The sequence below is a fragment of the Mustela erminea genome, chromosome 19 (genome assembly GCF_009829155.1).
Source record: "Mustela erminea isolate mMusErm1 chromosome 19, mMusErm1.Pri, whole genome shotgun sequence".
NCBI classification, from domain to species: Eukaryota; Metazoa; Chordata; class Mammalia; order Carnivora; family Mustelidae; genus Mustela; species Mustela erminea.
In genome coordinates, this window is record NC_045632.1 from 15,998,372 (window position 1) to 16,012,837 (window position 14,466).

Here is a 14,466-nt window from a genome sequence, read left to right on the forward strand (position 1 = left end):
CCAACATGACCCAGCACAGGGCTGGGCCCAGAGCACTACTCTGTGAACACAGCCTGAATGAACAGGGAGTGACTTCCCTTTGCCCTTTCCTCAGGGACCTCCTGACCCCACCTACCTCAAAGGACACCTCCACTTCTTCCTCATCTGCTTCGCCATTCTCCCCTCCCTCCTCCATGTGGCAGCTCTGGGGACAGGACATTAGAGATGACGGTGAACAGAGGAGATCCCCTAGTTCACCCAGACCCCTCTGAGCAGGCAGGCATTGCAGCTGGGGAGAAGGGAATGTGCCCAGGAAGGCGGGGGGAGGGGGGGCAGGACCTCACCTTTGCCATGATGTCAGCATACGCCATATACAGGTAATCCTCATCCAGTTTGCTAAGGAAGTAAGCGGGGGAGATGATCAGGGCCCAGCGGAGAGGACCCCCATCCTATAACCGCTTCTAGTTTCCCTTTGGAGAGCCACCCCTCCCCATGCCCGGGCTGTGTAGTTGGGCATTGGGGGGTCCACTGTCCACTGCCAGAGGGGGTGAGTGTGATCAAGACTTAGCCAATTAGCATGTTTAATAGGCTTGGCCTCGGTAATAGGGACAAGATGGTCCTGTGCTTCATGTGGGTCCACTGGAATTCATTCTGGGTTTGCTGGAGGGATCGGCAGAGGGGCTCCCTTTTCCCTGGGCTTGTGAAAATCGCGTGTATGATGCCTGGAGCAAGCTTCCGGCTATTGGCTCGTTTGATAACTATGACCAACCACCCTCTTGGGCCTTAATAATAATAATAATAATAATAATAATAATAGTAGTAGTGGCCAACACCTATTGAGTGTTTACTCTAGGTCAATCCCTATTCTAAGTGCTTTCTATCTGTCATAACACATTAATCCTCACAATAGCCCTATTATTTTGAGACAGGATTAGATAGGTAGATCTATTACTAGCCTCATTTTACAGATAAGTCAACCCAACCACTAAGATCCTTCTTGGCCGAGTCCCACAGCTTGTGCTGTGACTCAGGCCTACCTTATCTAACTCCAGAGTCCTGGCTTTCCAAAGATGAAAAACAGAGCGCTGGGTGCCCCAGTCTCCCTTGTAGCTGGGGGTGGCCTGAGGTCAGAATTCTGGCCAATGAGATCTGTGCAGAGATCTGCCAAGGAGAGTGCTTTTTTTTGGATAAAAATATCTTGATCTTACTGGGGGTGGGGGGGAGGGGGAGAGGAGACTTTCTCCTTTCTGCCCAGCATGTGGTCCTGTCTGGAAATTAAACAATCCACCTTATTGAAAAATCTGTTAAAATATGCTGATTTTTCTTCTCATAATCTACTGATTTTGTTGGAGCAAGACAAAGCTTTCATCAGTATTGCCTGTGACGTGAGCTCTATCAGAAGAGATGGCTTGCTAAGTGCTCAGCCTACAAAACAGGGCACAGTGGCCTGGGCCTGTCAGGGGAAAATGACACTGAAAGATCAGCTGTGGGGCTCCCCAGGGACACAGAGGGTCTGTTTTGAGGAGCAGGGAGGTTGCCGGGTGGGAGGATGTAGATCCTGTCCCAGGACGCAGGAAAGGTCCTCACCTCTTCTCAGTCAGGGCGGTGCGGCTGAAGTGAAGGACCAGCTGATGTAGGGGGTCCGGCTTCTTCTCCTCCACCTCCTCCTCCTCCTCCTCCTGCTCCCCAGCTTTCTGGGGGAGGCGTGGGGCTTGGGAAAGGGGTTTCTAGAGTCCCCTCCTGTCTCCCTCCGCCATAGCCTTGCTGGGCTAGATTTTTTTCTCTGCCCCCACCCCCACACGTATAAGTCCTTCCCCTTATCTCTCCCCAAGCCTGCTGCCGCCTTTCCCGTACTCCTCAATATGGAGGGCGACTGCTGAAGTGGGCAGCCAGCAAGCTAGCAACCCCCCGCCCCCATTCAGCCCTGCCCCCTCCACTCCCAGGCAGGTCCCATCCAGCTCACTGAAAGGTCATCGATCATGCGGTCTTCAAAGCTGTGGTCTTCAGTCAGGATCCACCCGGCCTTGTAGCTCTCCAGGAACATGTTACAGGCCCGGTGCCTGCAGGGTAAAGGTGTGCGGTGTCCCGGAGACCATGGCCCGCACCGCGCCTCCGTTATCCTCCCGCACATCTACCCTCCCCAACCAGACCCCATCGCGGTGGCGCCCCCTCCTCCCGCCCCTCAGTCACCCCTTCTCCACCGCCCCCAAGCCTCCCTCCTCCCTGGGGGTCTTACGTGGGCAGGTTGTACAGGGGGGTCATGCGGAAACAGGCAACCACTGCCCTCCGGCGCTGCTTGGACAAGAGCTTGTGCCACACGGCCTTCTTGGATTTGTAAGGGTGCTCGGTCTAGGGGCGGCAATCTGTCATGTCCCCAAACTCTGCCCCTGACCTGATCCCCACTCCCAGTCCCGGAGCAAAACTGCCCATGCATGTCTAGCCCCAAATTCAGGCCCAACTTGCGGGGCCAGAGGAACACGCTGGCTGTGCCAACAGAGTCAAGGTTCCACCCTGGGCTTTAAATTCCAGACCACACCATCTTTCCTAGGCCCCGCCCACAGGTGCCGGGTCACTAGCCAGGCCTGCCACCATCCCACGACCCACCCATGGTCCTGCCCAGAGTCAAGGGTCTTGATTCCAGGTCCCACTCTAGACCCCAGGTTCTGTCTCCAGCCCCAAGCTCCTCGGCCCAAGATTTGGGCACCAGGTCCCGCCCCAGAGCCGAATTTCCATTCTAGAGTTAAACTCCAGGCTCCAACCAAAGTTCCTCCTTAGACCCCGCCCACAGACCCATGCTTCGGCCCCACCCCTCTGAGACCCCTCCAGCCCCAGCCACCTGCTCCAGGTGGTAGAGCACCGCAGACACTTCCTGAACCCTGCGCACGATTTTCTCGGGGTCATCGGCGTCCTCCTCACGGCCCGGGACACCACGGTACAGGGCCATCTGCCAGCGCAAAGAAGGGGAGCCTTCGACCTGATGGGAGGAAGGACAGGGGCCCGGCATGAGGGCCCCTCCCTGGGTGGCTCCCCGCTCCCCAGCGGGGCTCGTGTGAGGGCCCCTCTGCATGCGAGGTGGGCTCCTCTGGCTGCCCCGCCCCCCTTTCTCGGTGCTGTGCCGATTCAGTGGGTAAATACAAGTTAAGGTCCCTCTTTCAATGCCAGGTAGGGAGTAAGAGTACTTGTCTCTCACAGTTGCTATTATCCTAAACACGCCCCTTTTGCTTGCAGATTAAGAAAGGTACCTTTCCCTGAAGGTGAAGGTTGTTTTGCAGATATTCCCGGACCTCCTCGTCTGTGTCTTTCTGGGGAGACATGGTGAAGCTGGGTCACAATGATGGCCCAGCATCCTCCTTAACCCACATCCCATTCCTTTCCAGGCCAACACCCGGTAGCTGGTGTGTATATGTGTGAGGGAGTTGGGTTCTGGGAGAAACTGAAAGGGTCCAAAGGTCAGGGATGGTCCAAAGGGAGTCCTAGAGGCTACAGATGCACCTTGAAGAGACAGTAAGAATTAGAGGGGCTTGGAGTGTGGGAGGAGGTAGGGAGTAATGAGAGATTGTTCTCGAAGGTCAAATAAGGCCACCGATGGATGACTGGGGGTCAGAGGAGGGTTAAAGTGGGGCTGGGGAGTGCCTGGGTAGCTCAGTGGTTTAAGCCTCTGCCTTCAGCTCAGGTCATGATCTCAGGGTCCTGGGATCGAGCCCCACGTCTGGCTCTCTGCTCAGCAGGGAGCCTGCTTCCCCCTCTCTCTGCCTGCTTCCTCCTCTCTCTGCCTGCTTCTCTGCCTACTTGTGATCTCTCTTTATATGAAATAAATAAATAAAATCTTTTTAAAAAAATAAATAAAGGGGCTGGGAAGTGGGAAGGGAGTTTTTGAAGATCAGAGGAGGTGAGGGAGTTGTAAGGGAAATGGCAAGATCACCAGAGGTCATGAGGGATCAAGCAGATCAAGTCACCAGTGGGATTTCTGTGGAGGCCAAAGGAAGGGTCAGTAAGGGGGATTCCTGAGATCCCCAGGAGAGAGGGACCCTCAAAGACCAACTTGAGGGGTCAGAGGAGCCCTGAAGGGCTCTTTGGGTTCTTGGGAAGACCCAACAGGTCCTAGGAGGAGTTTGAGGTCCTGAGGGAAGGATTCTTTAGAGTTCCAGGAAAGGGGGTGTTTGTGATACCAGTGGGAGTCAGTGGTCTTCAAGGTCCCCAAGCAGTTAATAGGCTGTTGGCAAGGTCCTGGGGGGATTCTTAGGATCCCTTTGGTTGACAAGCATGGGGGTTGTTATCCCGTACAAAGGGTAAGTGGGATCCTGGGAGTCCTCCTTGGAGCCTCAGAGGGCTTAGGAGGGTTGGGGGAGGGTGGTGGGATCAACCCATCTCAGGAATCCTGAAGCATCTTAGGCTTGGGTGTGGTTCTGGGGAAGCGGCCAGTCCTGCGGGGCTACTGGGATCACAGAGTGCTCACTGGAACCCAAGTCTTTGGGGGCTCTTGTATATGAACAGAATCCAGAGGGTGGAGTCACCAGGCCCCAAGGGAAAGAGGTGATGAGCTGGAGATCTCAGTAGGGACCCAGAGGTTCAGGAGAGAGCCAGTGGGATCATGGGGGACTCGACGGATCCCAAGGAGGTGTGGGAGGTCCTGGTGGAGAACTGAGAGGAGTCTCAGGAGGGCTCATGGTGTCTCCACAGGGCCACGGGGTCCTAATATGTCAGGCATGGTCGGGGAGTGGGCAGCGTTCAGTACGGTCCTTCAAGGCTCCCTATGGTCCTTGGGCCCCACCGGTCTTAATGGTACTCCTGAGTTTCGGTTCCTAACTGTGTTCCAGTTAGGGTCCTCAGGTCCTAGGGTTTTGGAAGTATCCTGAAAGGGGTCCTCAGCACCCTGGGGAAAGTCTTAGGTCATCCTAAGGGACCCCATGAGTCCTCGGGGTCCTGGAGAAAGATTCATTAGGGTCCTAAGAGAGGGCTCCCCGGGGGATCCTTGGGGCTCAGGAGGGTCCCAGGGGCTTAGTGGGGTATGGGATCAGGTGCTGGCAGGTGCCATCATGGGGTGGTGCAGGCACCAGGGCATAGCGGTTCTTGGCCTGTGTGATGAGTTCCTGGTCCGTGGGCGCACACATATTCAGGCCGATGGGCAGCATCTTCTTGAGCGTGGCGACAATCAGGGATGTCTGCACAGAGTACCGGTCCCCTCGGCGCTTCTTCTTGGTGCGTTCCTGGTCTGAGCCACCTGACTGTGGGGACAGGGGGCTCAGCACTAGCCCAACTCCCATCCTGGCCCCAGGCCCCAGCCCAGGCTTCTGCAACTGTCCATCTTCCAGCCCAAAGCCTGGGTGCCAGATGTCCCCTCCCCCACCTCAGGGCTGGCATCAGTTTCCAACCCAGATTTTGCTGATCTTTCTGCAAAGCCCCCAGCCCTCACCCTAGATTCTGCTAGACCCAAGCCTCTGTCTAGCCCATATTCCCAGCCTCCATCCCAGACCCTTTCAGATTTCCCCAAATTCCAGGCCTTTCTCAACCTCTGGCAGTCTCTTCCAGAATCCCCTAATGACTTCCGCACCACAACTTCCCTCCCCCACAACACGCACAACCTGACATTTTATATCCCAAGAGTGAGTTCCCAAGAATGAAAGAAAGATGCAGAACCATGAAGTCTCAAGAGACGAAAGAAGTTGGAAGGAAAAGAGAGACGCTGAGACAGAGACAGACAAAGAGACGGGGAGACAGAAGATGGAAGAGAGATCCAGAATGATCTGGAAGCAGAAACACGGGGCACAGAGTCCCACAGCCGTGTTCTGGAGCCAAGGGCCATCCCAATCATGCCAAAGAGAAGCCCCAGTGACAAGCTCCGACAAGCCCCAGTGACAAGCTTCTGGCCACATCCACCCCGGCTCATAGGACGGAGCATGGCCCACATATGTGCCAAGACACCACTGAGGCCACATGCAGCATCCCACTGGGTCCTTGCAGAGCCCCGGGGCCAGGGGCCACTGGCCAGATGCCAGGTGAGGCTCAAAAAATAAAACACTTGACTAAGGTCGCACAGCCAACTGCCAACAGTCAGGATCTGAACCCAAGTCAATCTGCTCCCAGAGTCCAAGCCTTAAACCCAACCATGCGCGTGCCTGGCCCACCCCATTCCCTGTGACCTCAGACCACAATGCTTTGGGAAAAGTTCAGAGGTGTGCTGGGTTTTTTTCTTGTTGTTGTTGGTTTTTTTTTTTTTAACAAAAGTTAAAAAAAAAAAAGTTAAATTGCCAAAAGCTGAGTGTTGGAAAGGGAATGGATGGGGGTGGTGGGGGAGAGGCTGGGGGCTGGGAGACAAGGATGAGGGGTGGGGAACAGGGGCAGGGGGATGCAGAAGCTGGGGAGAGGGGAGAAGAGGGTATTAAGCCAAGAGGCATGCGGAAGGTCCCAGACATGGGGCTGACCTGTACATCTCCCGCCTGCTTCATCAGGTTGCAGACAGAGACAAGAAGGGTTACCCTGGTCCCTCAGAGAACCCCAGGCCCAACGCCAAGTGCGCCCTACCCTGCCCCAGCTGCCAAGTGGGCAGCTCCCCTGCCCCAGCCCGACACACATCCCCTAGCTGGGCATTTCCAGACCCTGACTCAGGGTGGGTGGCTTTGTTCCTTCGGACCCTGAAGAGGGCGGTTCTGAGACGTATAAGGGGACAGGAAGGGGGGGATATGGGGTAATGGGGATATGAGGAAAGACATGGGAGAAGAGGACATCAGGGTGGAGGGAGATGGAGGAGGGGAAGGGTGGGAGAAGAGGGAATTGCGGAGGAGAGAGTGGGGAGGAGGGGGATGGGGAGAAGTGAGAGGGGAGATGGGATAAGGGTGATGGGGAGGAGAGGGGAGATGGTGAAAGAAGAGGGAAATGGGGGGAAGGAAAAAGAGGAGGGAGATGGGGTAAGGGAAGAGACAGATGGGGAGGCAGGAGGAGGGAAATATGGGATGTGGTGACAGCTGCAAGGAATGTGACCAGGACAGGGCAGGTTGGCTGGGTGAAGGGGTCAGGCAGGAAGGCCTAAAGGGTGCTCCCACCTTCCCCACCAAGTCCTCTCACCTACAAAGCACCCACCTTGGCCATTTTGCTCTTATTGTCAGCAGTCAGAAATGACATGTTGTTGATCTCATTCTGGACCACGAAGTTCTGCTCCTCACGCTTGAAGTTCTGGAGGGAGAAGCAGTGTCAGGATCAGCCACAGTGGTGAGGGTCTTGGCAAGGAGGGGCAGAATGGGCAGGAACTCACATGGGACTTGGACCAGTAGATGAAGATCTCGCCCACCATCCGGAACAGCTCCTCAGCGCTGGGATTGGGCTCTGTCAGCCAGTGCGCCCTAGATGGGCAGGGAGGGGGCTGGTGAGGGATGGGGGCAGGGACCCCCTCTGAAGGGGACGCCTCACAGAGAGCTCTCAGGGGACGGGACCATCCAGTGGGAGGGATGGAGTTTTCTAGGGTAATCTGGCCACTTGGATGATTTGAAAATCTTAACAATTCCTTTTAAAAAGGGATTCTTCTATCTCTACTTTTTTATGGAAACACAACATAGTCAACTTGATGAACCAGTACAAGGTGAACAGCACCCAAGTCAAGAAACAGAACACTTCCAGAACCCAGAATTATCTCCGTGCCCCTCCCAGCCACTCTTCTCTCCCTCCCCCCTGATGACCCTCATCCTGAACATGAACTATTTTTGTCTGTTCTTGAATGCCGCAGAAATAAATGATAATGTCTGGAATTTTCCTGGCTTCTTTCAATCTGATGTTTGTAAGATCCACCCACATTGTTGTGTGTTGCAAGGGTTGGCCCATTTTTGCTCCCATGTAGTAACCCACAGTGTGAATGCATGATTTACTTGTTCAGGCTCTCTGACCCAGGGCTCTGCCTCTGGGGTACTGACCCTAGAGCAGTACCTGCCTCCTGAGCACAACCATGGGTGTGCATGGCTGTATCTAGCATGCGGACCATGGCTTCCCATGTCTACTCCTGTGACAGACATAACTAATCGATCCCAGCCCCCCATGATTTACTTGTTCAGGTTCTCCCACCCAGGGCTCCGCCTCCGGGGCACTGACCCTAGAGCAGTACCTGCCTCCTGAGCACAACCATGGGTGTGCATGGACTTATCTTAGCATGCAGACCAGAGCTTGCCATATCAGCTCCTGTGACAGACATAACTAATCAATCCCAGCCCCCTTTCTTACAAAGCCCTGCTGCAATCTTCGAGTTTTCTCCACCAGGATGGAATCTGGAGTTGAAACCTATTTACTAACCCCAGGTCAGGCTGCCCCTAGGAGTGAGTAATTCTTTAAATAGTGCTTCTGATTTTAGAGGGATGTTGACAACTAACTGACACCTGCTCTTGCTTTTTAAATTAAAGACCTGTTTCTGAGGGAAGCCAGGATGGCTGGCTCTGGGCTGTCTCCCCTTCCTGTCAGGGACGGAGGAAGGCCTGACTATCGGGCCCCCGCCACCTGGGCCTGGAGAGGGTGCTGGAGGGAAAGTGGGGCTCCTGATGGCTGACACAGCAGCCTCCCAGGGGCTCTGCCTCAGTGGGTGTAAAGGAGCGGAAGGGGCGTGCACACCAGTGGGCTGGATTTTGTGGGGCCAGAAGCAATGGTGGGGGGTGGTCAGAAGGCTGGGTGGGCTCAGGTGAGAGTCGGAAAAAAATAATAGTCACTCAAAAGGTGGGGGGGTCAGGTGGGGTCAGGGAGGTGGGAGGTTAGGTTGACTGTGCACGGGGATGGCTGGGGACATGCTGACCTGTTGTTGTCCACATAGCGGATGAGCAGTGGGTAGAGAGCGTACAGGTCCCGGCAGAGCACAGAGAACTCATCCCGCACCAGGAGCTCGCCCTCCTCCGCTTCGGCCTTGGCCTCCAGGCGCAGCTGCTCCTCCTCGGCCACCACCTTCCCCGCCCGCTTGCGCAAGCGCCCAATGGTAGGGATGAAGTGGGAATGCAGAAGCTCAGGCCGGGCCCGGCTCACAATGGGCTGGGCAAACACTGCAGGAGCAAAAGGGGGGTGCAGGGGACTTGCTGCTGGCCAGCCTCAAACTCTGGCACCTGACCTATGGCCTTTGATCTCCATCCTGACCTCTGCTCCCAGCCCATGATTCCTGACCTATGCCTGGGACCCAGCAGCTCTCGTGGACCCCAGCCTGACCTCAGCTTCTACCTCTGATCTCATTCCTGACCTCAGGCCCTGACCTCTGACACAGCCCTCAATCCTTGGTCCCAGCCATATCCCTTGACCTGGACCCAGCCTGACAGAAGCACCTGACCTCTGACCCCAACAACTGAGTCATAACCTGATACCTTACTCTACTCTTACTCTTATTCTACGACCTCTCACTCTAGTCTTTTACCTCTGACCTAGCCCAAACGCAGAACCTGACCTCACCGCATGATTTCTGTGATGCCTGGTTTCTTATTCCAGCCTCCGACCTCTGCTCCCGATCTCTGCTCCCAGCCCCCAATCCCTAGCTCGACCCGATTCCTGATACAGAACTTCTGAGCCAGGGATCCCAGCCCTTTAAAAACTCATTTCTTGACCTCTGACCTACAGCCCCATCCATATCAGGGACCCTGACGCCTGACCTGGTTTTCTGACCCTTTGTATAAGGAACCCATGCCTCTGACCCAGCTTCTTACCCTCTCCAAGGCTCTGGAAATTCAGAATCCAGTCTGGAGGACTCCCAGGACCCATCCATCCACCCCAGACCCCATGAACCTGAGATTCTGACCCCTTGGGATGACCCCTGGCCTTCTGACCCTGAGAAAGCCTAGACTCCAACTTCTCCCAACTCCCAGGAAACCACAACCCCGAGATCTCCCTCTCAGACCCTCAGATTCAAAGGCCTGGGGTCCAGGACATTGGCCCCAGCCTCAGGAGCCCGGTGCCCCCCAGACCCACCGGCCAGCCGCTTCATCCACGATGCCTCGTCAATGCCCAGGTTGTTGACGATGATCCGCAGGATGTTCCCCAGCAGGGAGTTGAGGTGGTCAGAGGTGACCGCTGTGCAGGGCGGGGGGGCCCCTGCGGGCAGGGCAGGGGGTGGCGCCTCGGGCCCACGCTCCCACCAGCGGGGCAGGTAGCTGCACAGCATGGGCAGCGTGATCTCGATGACGTGTGGCATCTCCGTGTAGCGGGCTCCCGACTCGGCCAGAACACCGATGTCCGCCATAAGCCGCTCTAGCACTGGGATGTCAGGACACATCTCCTCCACGCTATTGGGGAGCCCCAGGACTGGGGTGCAGGGAGGAGTCAGGGCGCTCTCACCCGTCACCCCCAGACCTCAGTGTCTGCACCACGAAACCGGGCCCCCCACAAGCTCTGGAGTGCCCCTATCCTGGGGAATCCTCAGCCCTCAGAACCCAGACTGGATCACACTGCCCCCAAAGAGGGCTCCTGCCACCCCGGGGCCCTGTGCTGGGGAGAAGGTAAGGCCTGCCAGCTGCCCCAGCCCCATGCCACTTACGGGCCCGCTCCCGGGGAGACTTGGTAGTGTACACTGAGCAGGCATTATACTCGTTCAGCTGAGGCTCCAGGAACGCCACCGGCATAGCTGCTGCAAGACGGGCCAGGCACTCCCCCAGGGCCGGCCGCAGCCTGGAAAAGGGGGCTACTTAGCTCCCATGCCCCTCTCTCTGCCTGCTCCCGGGTCCCAGCCTCTGTCTCCACAGAAGTGTCTCTTCCCAGAACTCTCCTGAGAGGAGCTGCCATTACCGAGGACATCAAGGTAGTCTTTCCCCAGGGCTTTTTAAATGTCTTCTTGCTCCAATGGCTGAGCCCAGCTCAGGAGACCCCAGCCACATAGCCACCACCCGGGGCCCTCCCCAGTGCCCCCAGCTTGCTGTGGCTCCCGTGTACCACACCCTGCCAGGGCAAGCTCGCTCCCCAGTAGGGAACACCTGCCATCCTGGGCAGCCAGTGCCTGGGGCCTAATTTGGCCCCTGAGCCAGAGGCGGCCACTTCCTTCACTGGCTTTCCCCTGAGTGACCTCATGTGGCCGCCTCGGTGAACTGCAGCTGCCACTAAGCCCATCTGCTATTGAAGCTTTGAACATCTCTCCTGCTCCCTCCTTTCCCTGAGCCCCACAGTACCCACCCCAGCCCCCAACTATGGTTCTCTCTCCTTACTTTTCTACGTAAGTGTTCTTGGTGGTTCCCAGAGAGTAGATACTGCACAGCGTTCGGTAGCAAGAGACCTGGACGTCATCCACTAAGGGAGAGAGGGAGGGCGAAGGTCAGGGACGCACCTATCACACCTGTGCTCCCTGCCCTCCTCCCTTGTCTCCAGATACTGGGTAAAAGCAGGGCTGTAGAGCCAGCCTGCCATTTACCAGTTTTGTGACTTGAGCAAGTACCAACATGCTCTTGGCCTCAGTTTCCCTATCTGTAAAATGGGGATAATTATAGTATCTTCCTCGTGGAGTGGTTGTGAGGATCAAAAGAGTTAATGCTTGGAGGCAAGTTGGAACGTGGCACACAGCAGGCACTCAATAAAGGCTAGTTGTTCCTTCCTTAGAGAGGAGTCACAGGTCTCTTTGATGATAGTGATGTACACTTTTTGCAGAAAAATGCAAACAAACACCCAATCCCAACTATTATTTGAGGTCATCCACCATCCCCTGCCCTCCCCCCGCCACCCACCCAGGTTAGGAACCTCAACAACCTCACAAATGTCATGGGACCAAAAGAGGTCAAGGGGCATGTTCTAGATGCAAGTCACTACACAGGCCTAACAACCAAATACAACGAGGGAAATCTGACCGGATTCTGAATATATATATATTTTTTAATCAAAGACATGTGAAGGGTAACAATGAAAATTTAAATACAGTCAGGTCACGTGGTGATGATGATACTGTGATTACGTGACAGAGACGCAGGGATCCAGTGTCACGGTGGATGCAACTCACATTCAGAAGTTCAACAAAAAGGTTTATAAACACTTTCCACCTCTAAAGTGAAAGGGTAAGTGAATGGGTCAAATTGTTTACAATCCTCTTCTTCTGACTTTCCTGGATACTTTGAAATTTTCTAAATAAAATGTGGGGGTGGGGGAAGAACCCCACCCAAGCGGAACTTTTCTTACTTTTATCAAGAGGTTGTGATTTCAAATCAACAGTGAGCTGAGACATAGCCCCACTATCTACCAGTCCTCACAGCCCACTGGTCCTCTAGCCCATCCTGGACACCTTCCAGGGTATTCCCTGAGCCTCTCACAACCACCAAGTCCCAAACTGACCTCGGCATCTCCCCCAAACTGATTACTTCTTCCAACCCCTGTCTCTTGGAGGCCCCACCATCTGCGGGTCCCGGGCCAGGGCCTTGGGCCTCCCTCTGGCTGCCTCCCCACCACAGCCCATCCCCTCAGCCTTCTGGGCGTCTGTCCCACCAACTCCGCCTGTCCTTCACCCCCTTGCTCCTCCATAGTCCAGGCCACATCTGGCAAGGCTCTTTTTTTGAGTACCTGACAACCCCCTGGGTGTTGTGTCTTGCTTGTGTCTCATTAACCAAAGCACGTTGCTCGCTATTATGTCCCAAGACCCCAGGCTGGGTCACACACCGTATGTGCCCCTTGGGAGCATACACATGGCACACACTACTAATGGACTCCCAATATCTCCTCTTAACATTTTTCTGCTCCTTTCTTCCTCCTCGTCAGAGACCTCCAATATTTAGCCTGACACACGACCTCCCAGAATAAAGGCCACTTCCTAGCCTTCCTTGTGGTGACATGCGGCCACATGCTAAATCCTGGCCAACCAGATGGATGTCAGCAGGAGTGATGGAGACTGCTTCTAGGTCTTTCCTTTATAAGGACTGCAATGCCCTCCTCTTCACTTCTTCTCTTCTACAGTCTAGAGTGAAGATGTAATGGTGTGCCATCCCGGGCCACAGGCCTAAGGAGGGTATTTCCAAGATGGCAGAGTACAAAGATGGAGGACACCTGGGCTTCTGATGTGCTGAGCCACTTACAACTAGACCATTACATGAGAAAGAAATACCCTTCCTTCCTGTTTCAGCTACGGTGATTTGCGGTCTTTTTGTTAGAGCAGCTGAACTCATACCCTCACTCCCTCATTTGTTACCTACCAATTCACTTGGCTCAGAGCAATGAATCCACACACGCAAACAGCCGGGCACATGGGGAGGGCTAGTGTTGGGTGAATTGGCCCCCCCACCCCCGCCCTCGGGGCCAGGGCCCTTACGGATGACGTCGTCTCCGAACTGGTGCTGGGCGATGTGCTGGAAGAGCGTGGTGAGGACGGGCAGCAGGGCCACGGTCGTGTAGGTGAGGTTCTGGCCCACGCCCTTCACCTGCGTGCGCGCCTGGGACACCTTGCCCAGGCGCAGGTTCTCCACCATCTTCTCGATGTCCTCTGACGCGCTCTCAAAGAAGGAGCGGAGGCCAGCCTTCACGATCTCGGGGCCTGACTTCATCACTGTCCTAGGAGGGAAGCCGGGGCGCACCAGTTCTAGAATCTGAGATTCTCGATTTCGAAAAGCAGAGAATGGGTGGGAGTTGGCACCATGCCCCATACCTTGCATCCAGGGAGCGGGCCAGGATGTGAAGGCAGTTGACCACAGCCGGAGCATCTGTCCCTGGGAAAGGAAGACAGGCCAGGGTGGCGGAAAGGCTAAGAGGGCAGTGCCTTCCTCTACCTCCAACTCAGCCCCAGGTCCACCTCCATCTAGACCCCAAGAGGTCCCTGTCCTTCCCTAAACCCACTCTGCCTGTGCCTCTCCCAACCCAGCCTGGACCCTCTGGGCCATCACAGTCTGGTGATGAGTCTATGTCACTACAGGCCTGGGGGTTCCATGAGGCCAGGGCCCAGGGCTGTCCCAGTCACAGCCCTGTCCCCAGGATGACCCCACCCATCCCCAGGTGGGGAGAAAGAACACAGTGAAGCTTGTCCAAATCGAGGCCTGAACCAGAACTCCTTCTTCAGGGTGGGGCTGGCGACTGCAGGGAGAGAGGGAGGATTAAGGAGAAGAGCTGGGGAGCAGAGCTACTTACCGAAGAGAGAAACTCGGTGACGGACAAGAGCAGCAAGCTTGCAGAAGAGGCTGAAGAAAGAGACAGAAGGACAGGGGCAACAGGTAGTGAGGATATTGAGGGACAAGGACAGCAGTGATGCAATTAAAGGGCCAGGGACCGAAGACAGAACCAGGAGGACAAGGGATTTGGGGGAAGAAATTGAAGGGTCAGGGGCAGAAACGGGGATACTGGGAGCTGAGGCTGGTCTGCCTTTCTGACTGGGTGACCATTTGCCTCAAAGTCCCATGTCCTGGGAAACCCCCTCAGGCCTGGGCACAACAGGACAGCTGGTCACGTTCACCCTTCAGTTCCTTCTGCAGCTAGAGTGGTCAGCACCCAACACCCAGTACAGAGCCCCTAAGGTCCAAGGATGGGCAGAAAGGGTCCAGGATTATGATACTGTGAGGTCAGGGGGCTGGTGACAGGTCACAGCATGGC

The 14,466-nt window shown here is 55.6% G+C and overlaps 1 protein-coding gene across 1 annotated transcript in view; it reads right to left on the bottom strand.

Annotated features, from left to right (window-relative positions):
• RYR1 (ryanodine receptor 1) overlaps nt 1-14,466 on the bottom strand; it is a 108,072-nt gene that overhangs the window by 39,085 nt on the left and 54,521 nt on the right. The window contains 18 exon segments of the mRNA XM_032325359.1: nt 116-184; nt 324-375; nt 1,567-1,673; nt 1,943-2,039; nt 2,216-2,328; nt 2,816-2,953; nt 3,222-3,281; nt 5,034-5,204; nt 6,402-6,416; nt 7,057-7,149; nt 7,229-7,316; nt 8,744-8,984; nt 9,895-10,227; nt 10,460-10,590; nt 11,121-11,202; nt 13,199-13,437; nt 13,532-13,592; nt 14,008-14,057. Coding sequence (XP_032181250.1) covers nt 116-184; nt 324-375; nt 1,567-1,673; nt 1,943-2,039; nt 2,216-2,328; nt 2,816-2,953; nt 3,222-3,281; nt 5,034-5,204; nt 6,402-6,416; nt 7,057-7,149; nt 7,229-7,316; nt 8,744-8,984; nt 9,895-10,227; nt 10,460-10,590; nt 11,121-11,202; nt 13,199-13,437; nt 13,532-13,592; nt 14,008-14,057 — 2,140 coding nt within the window.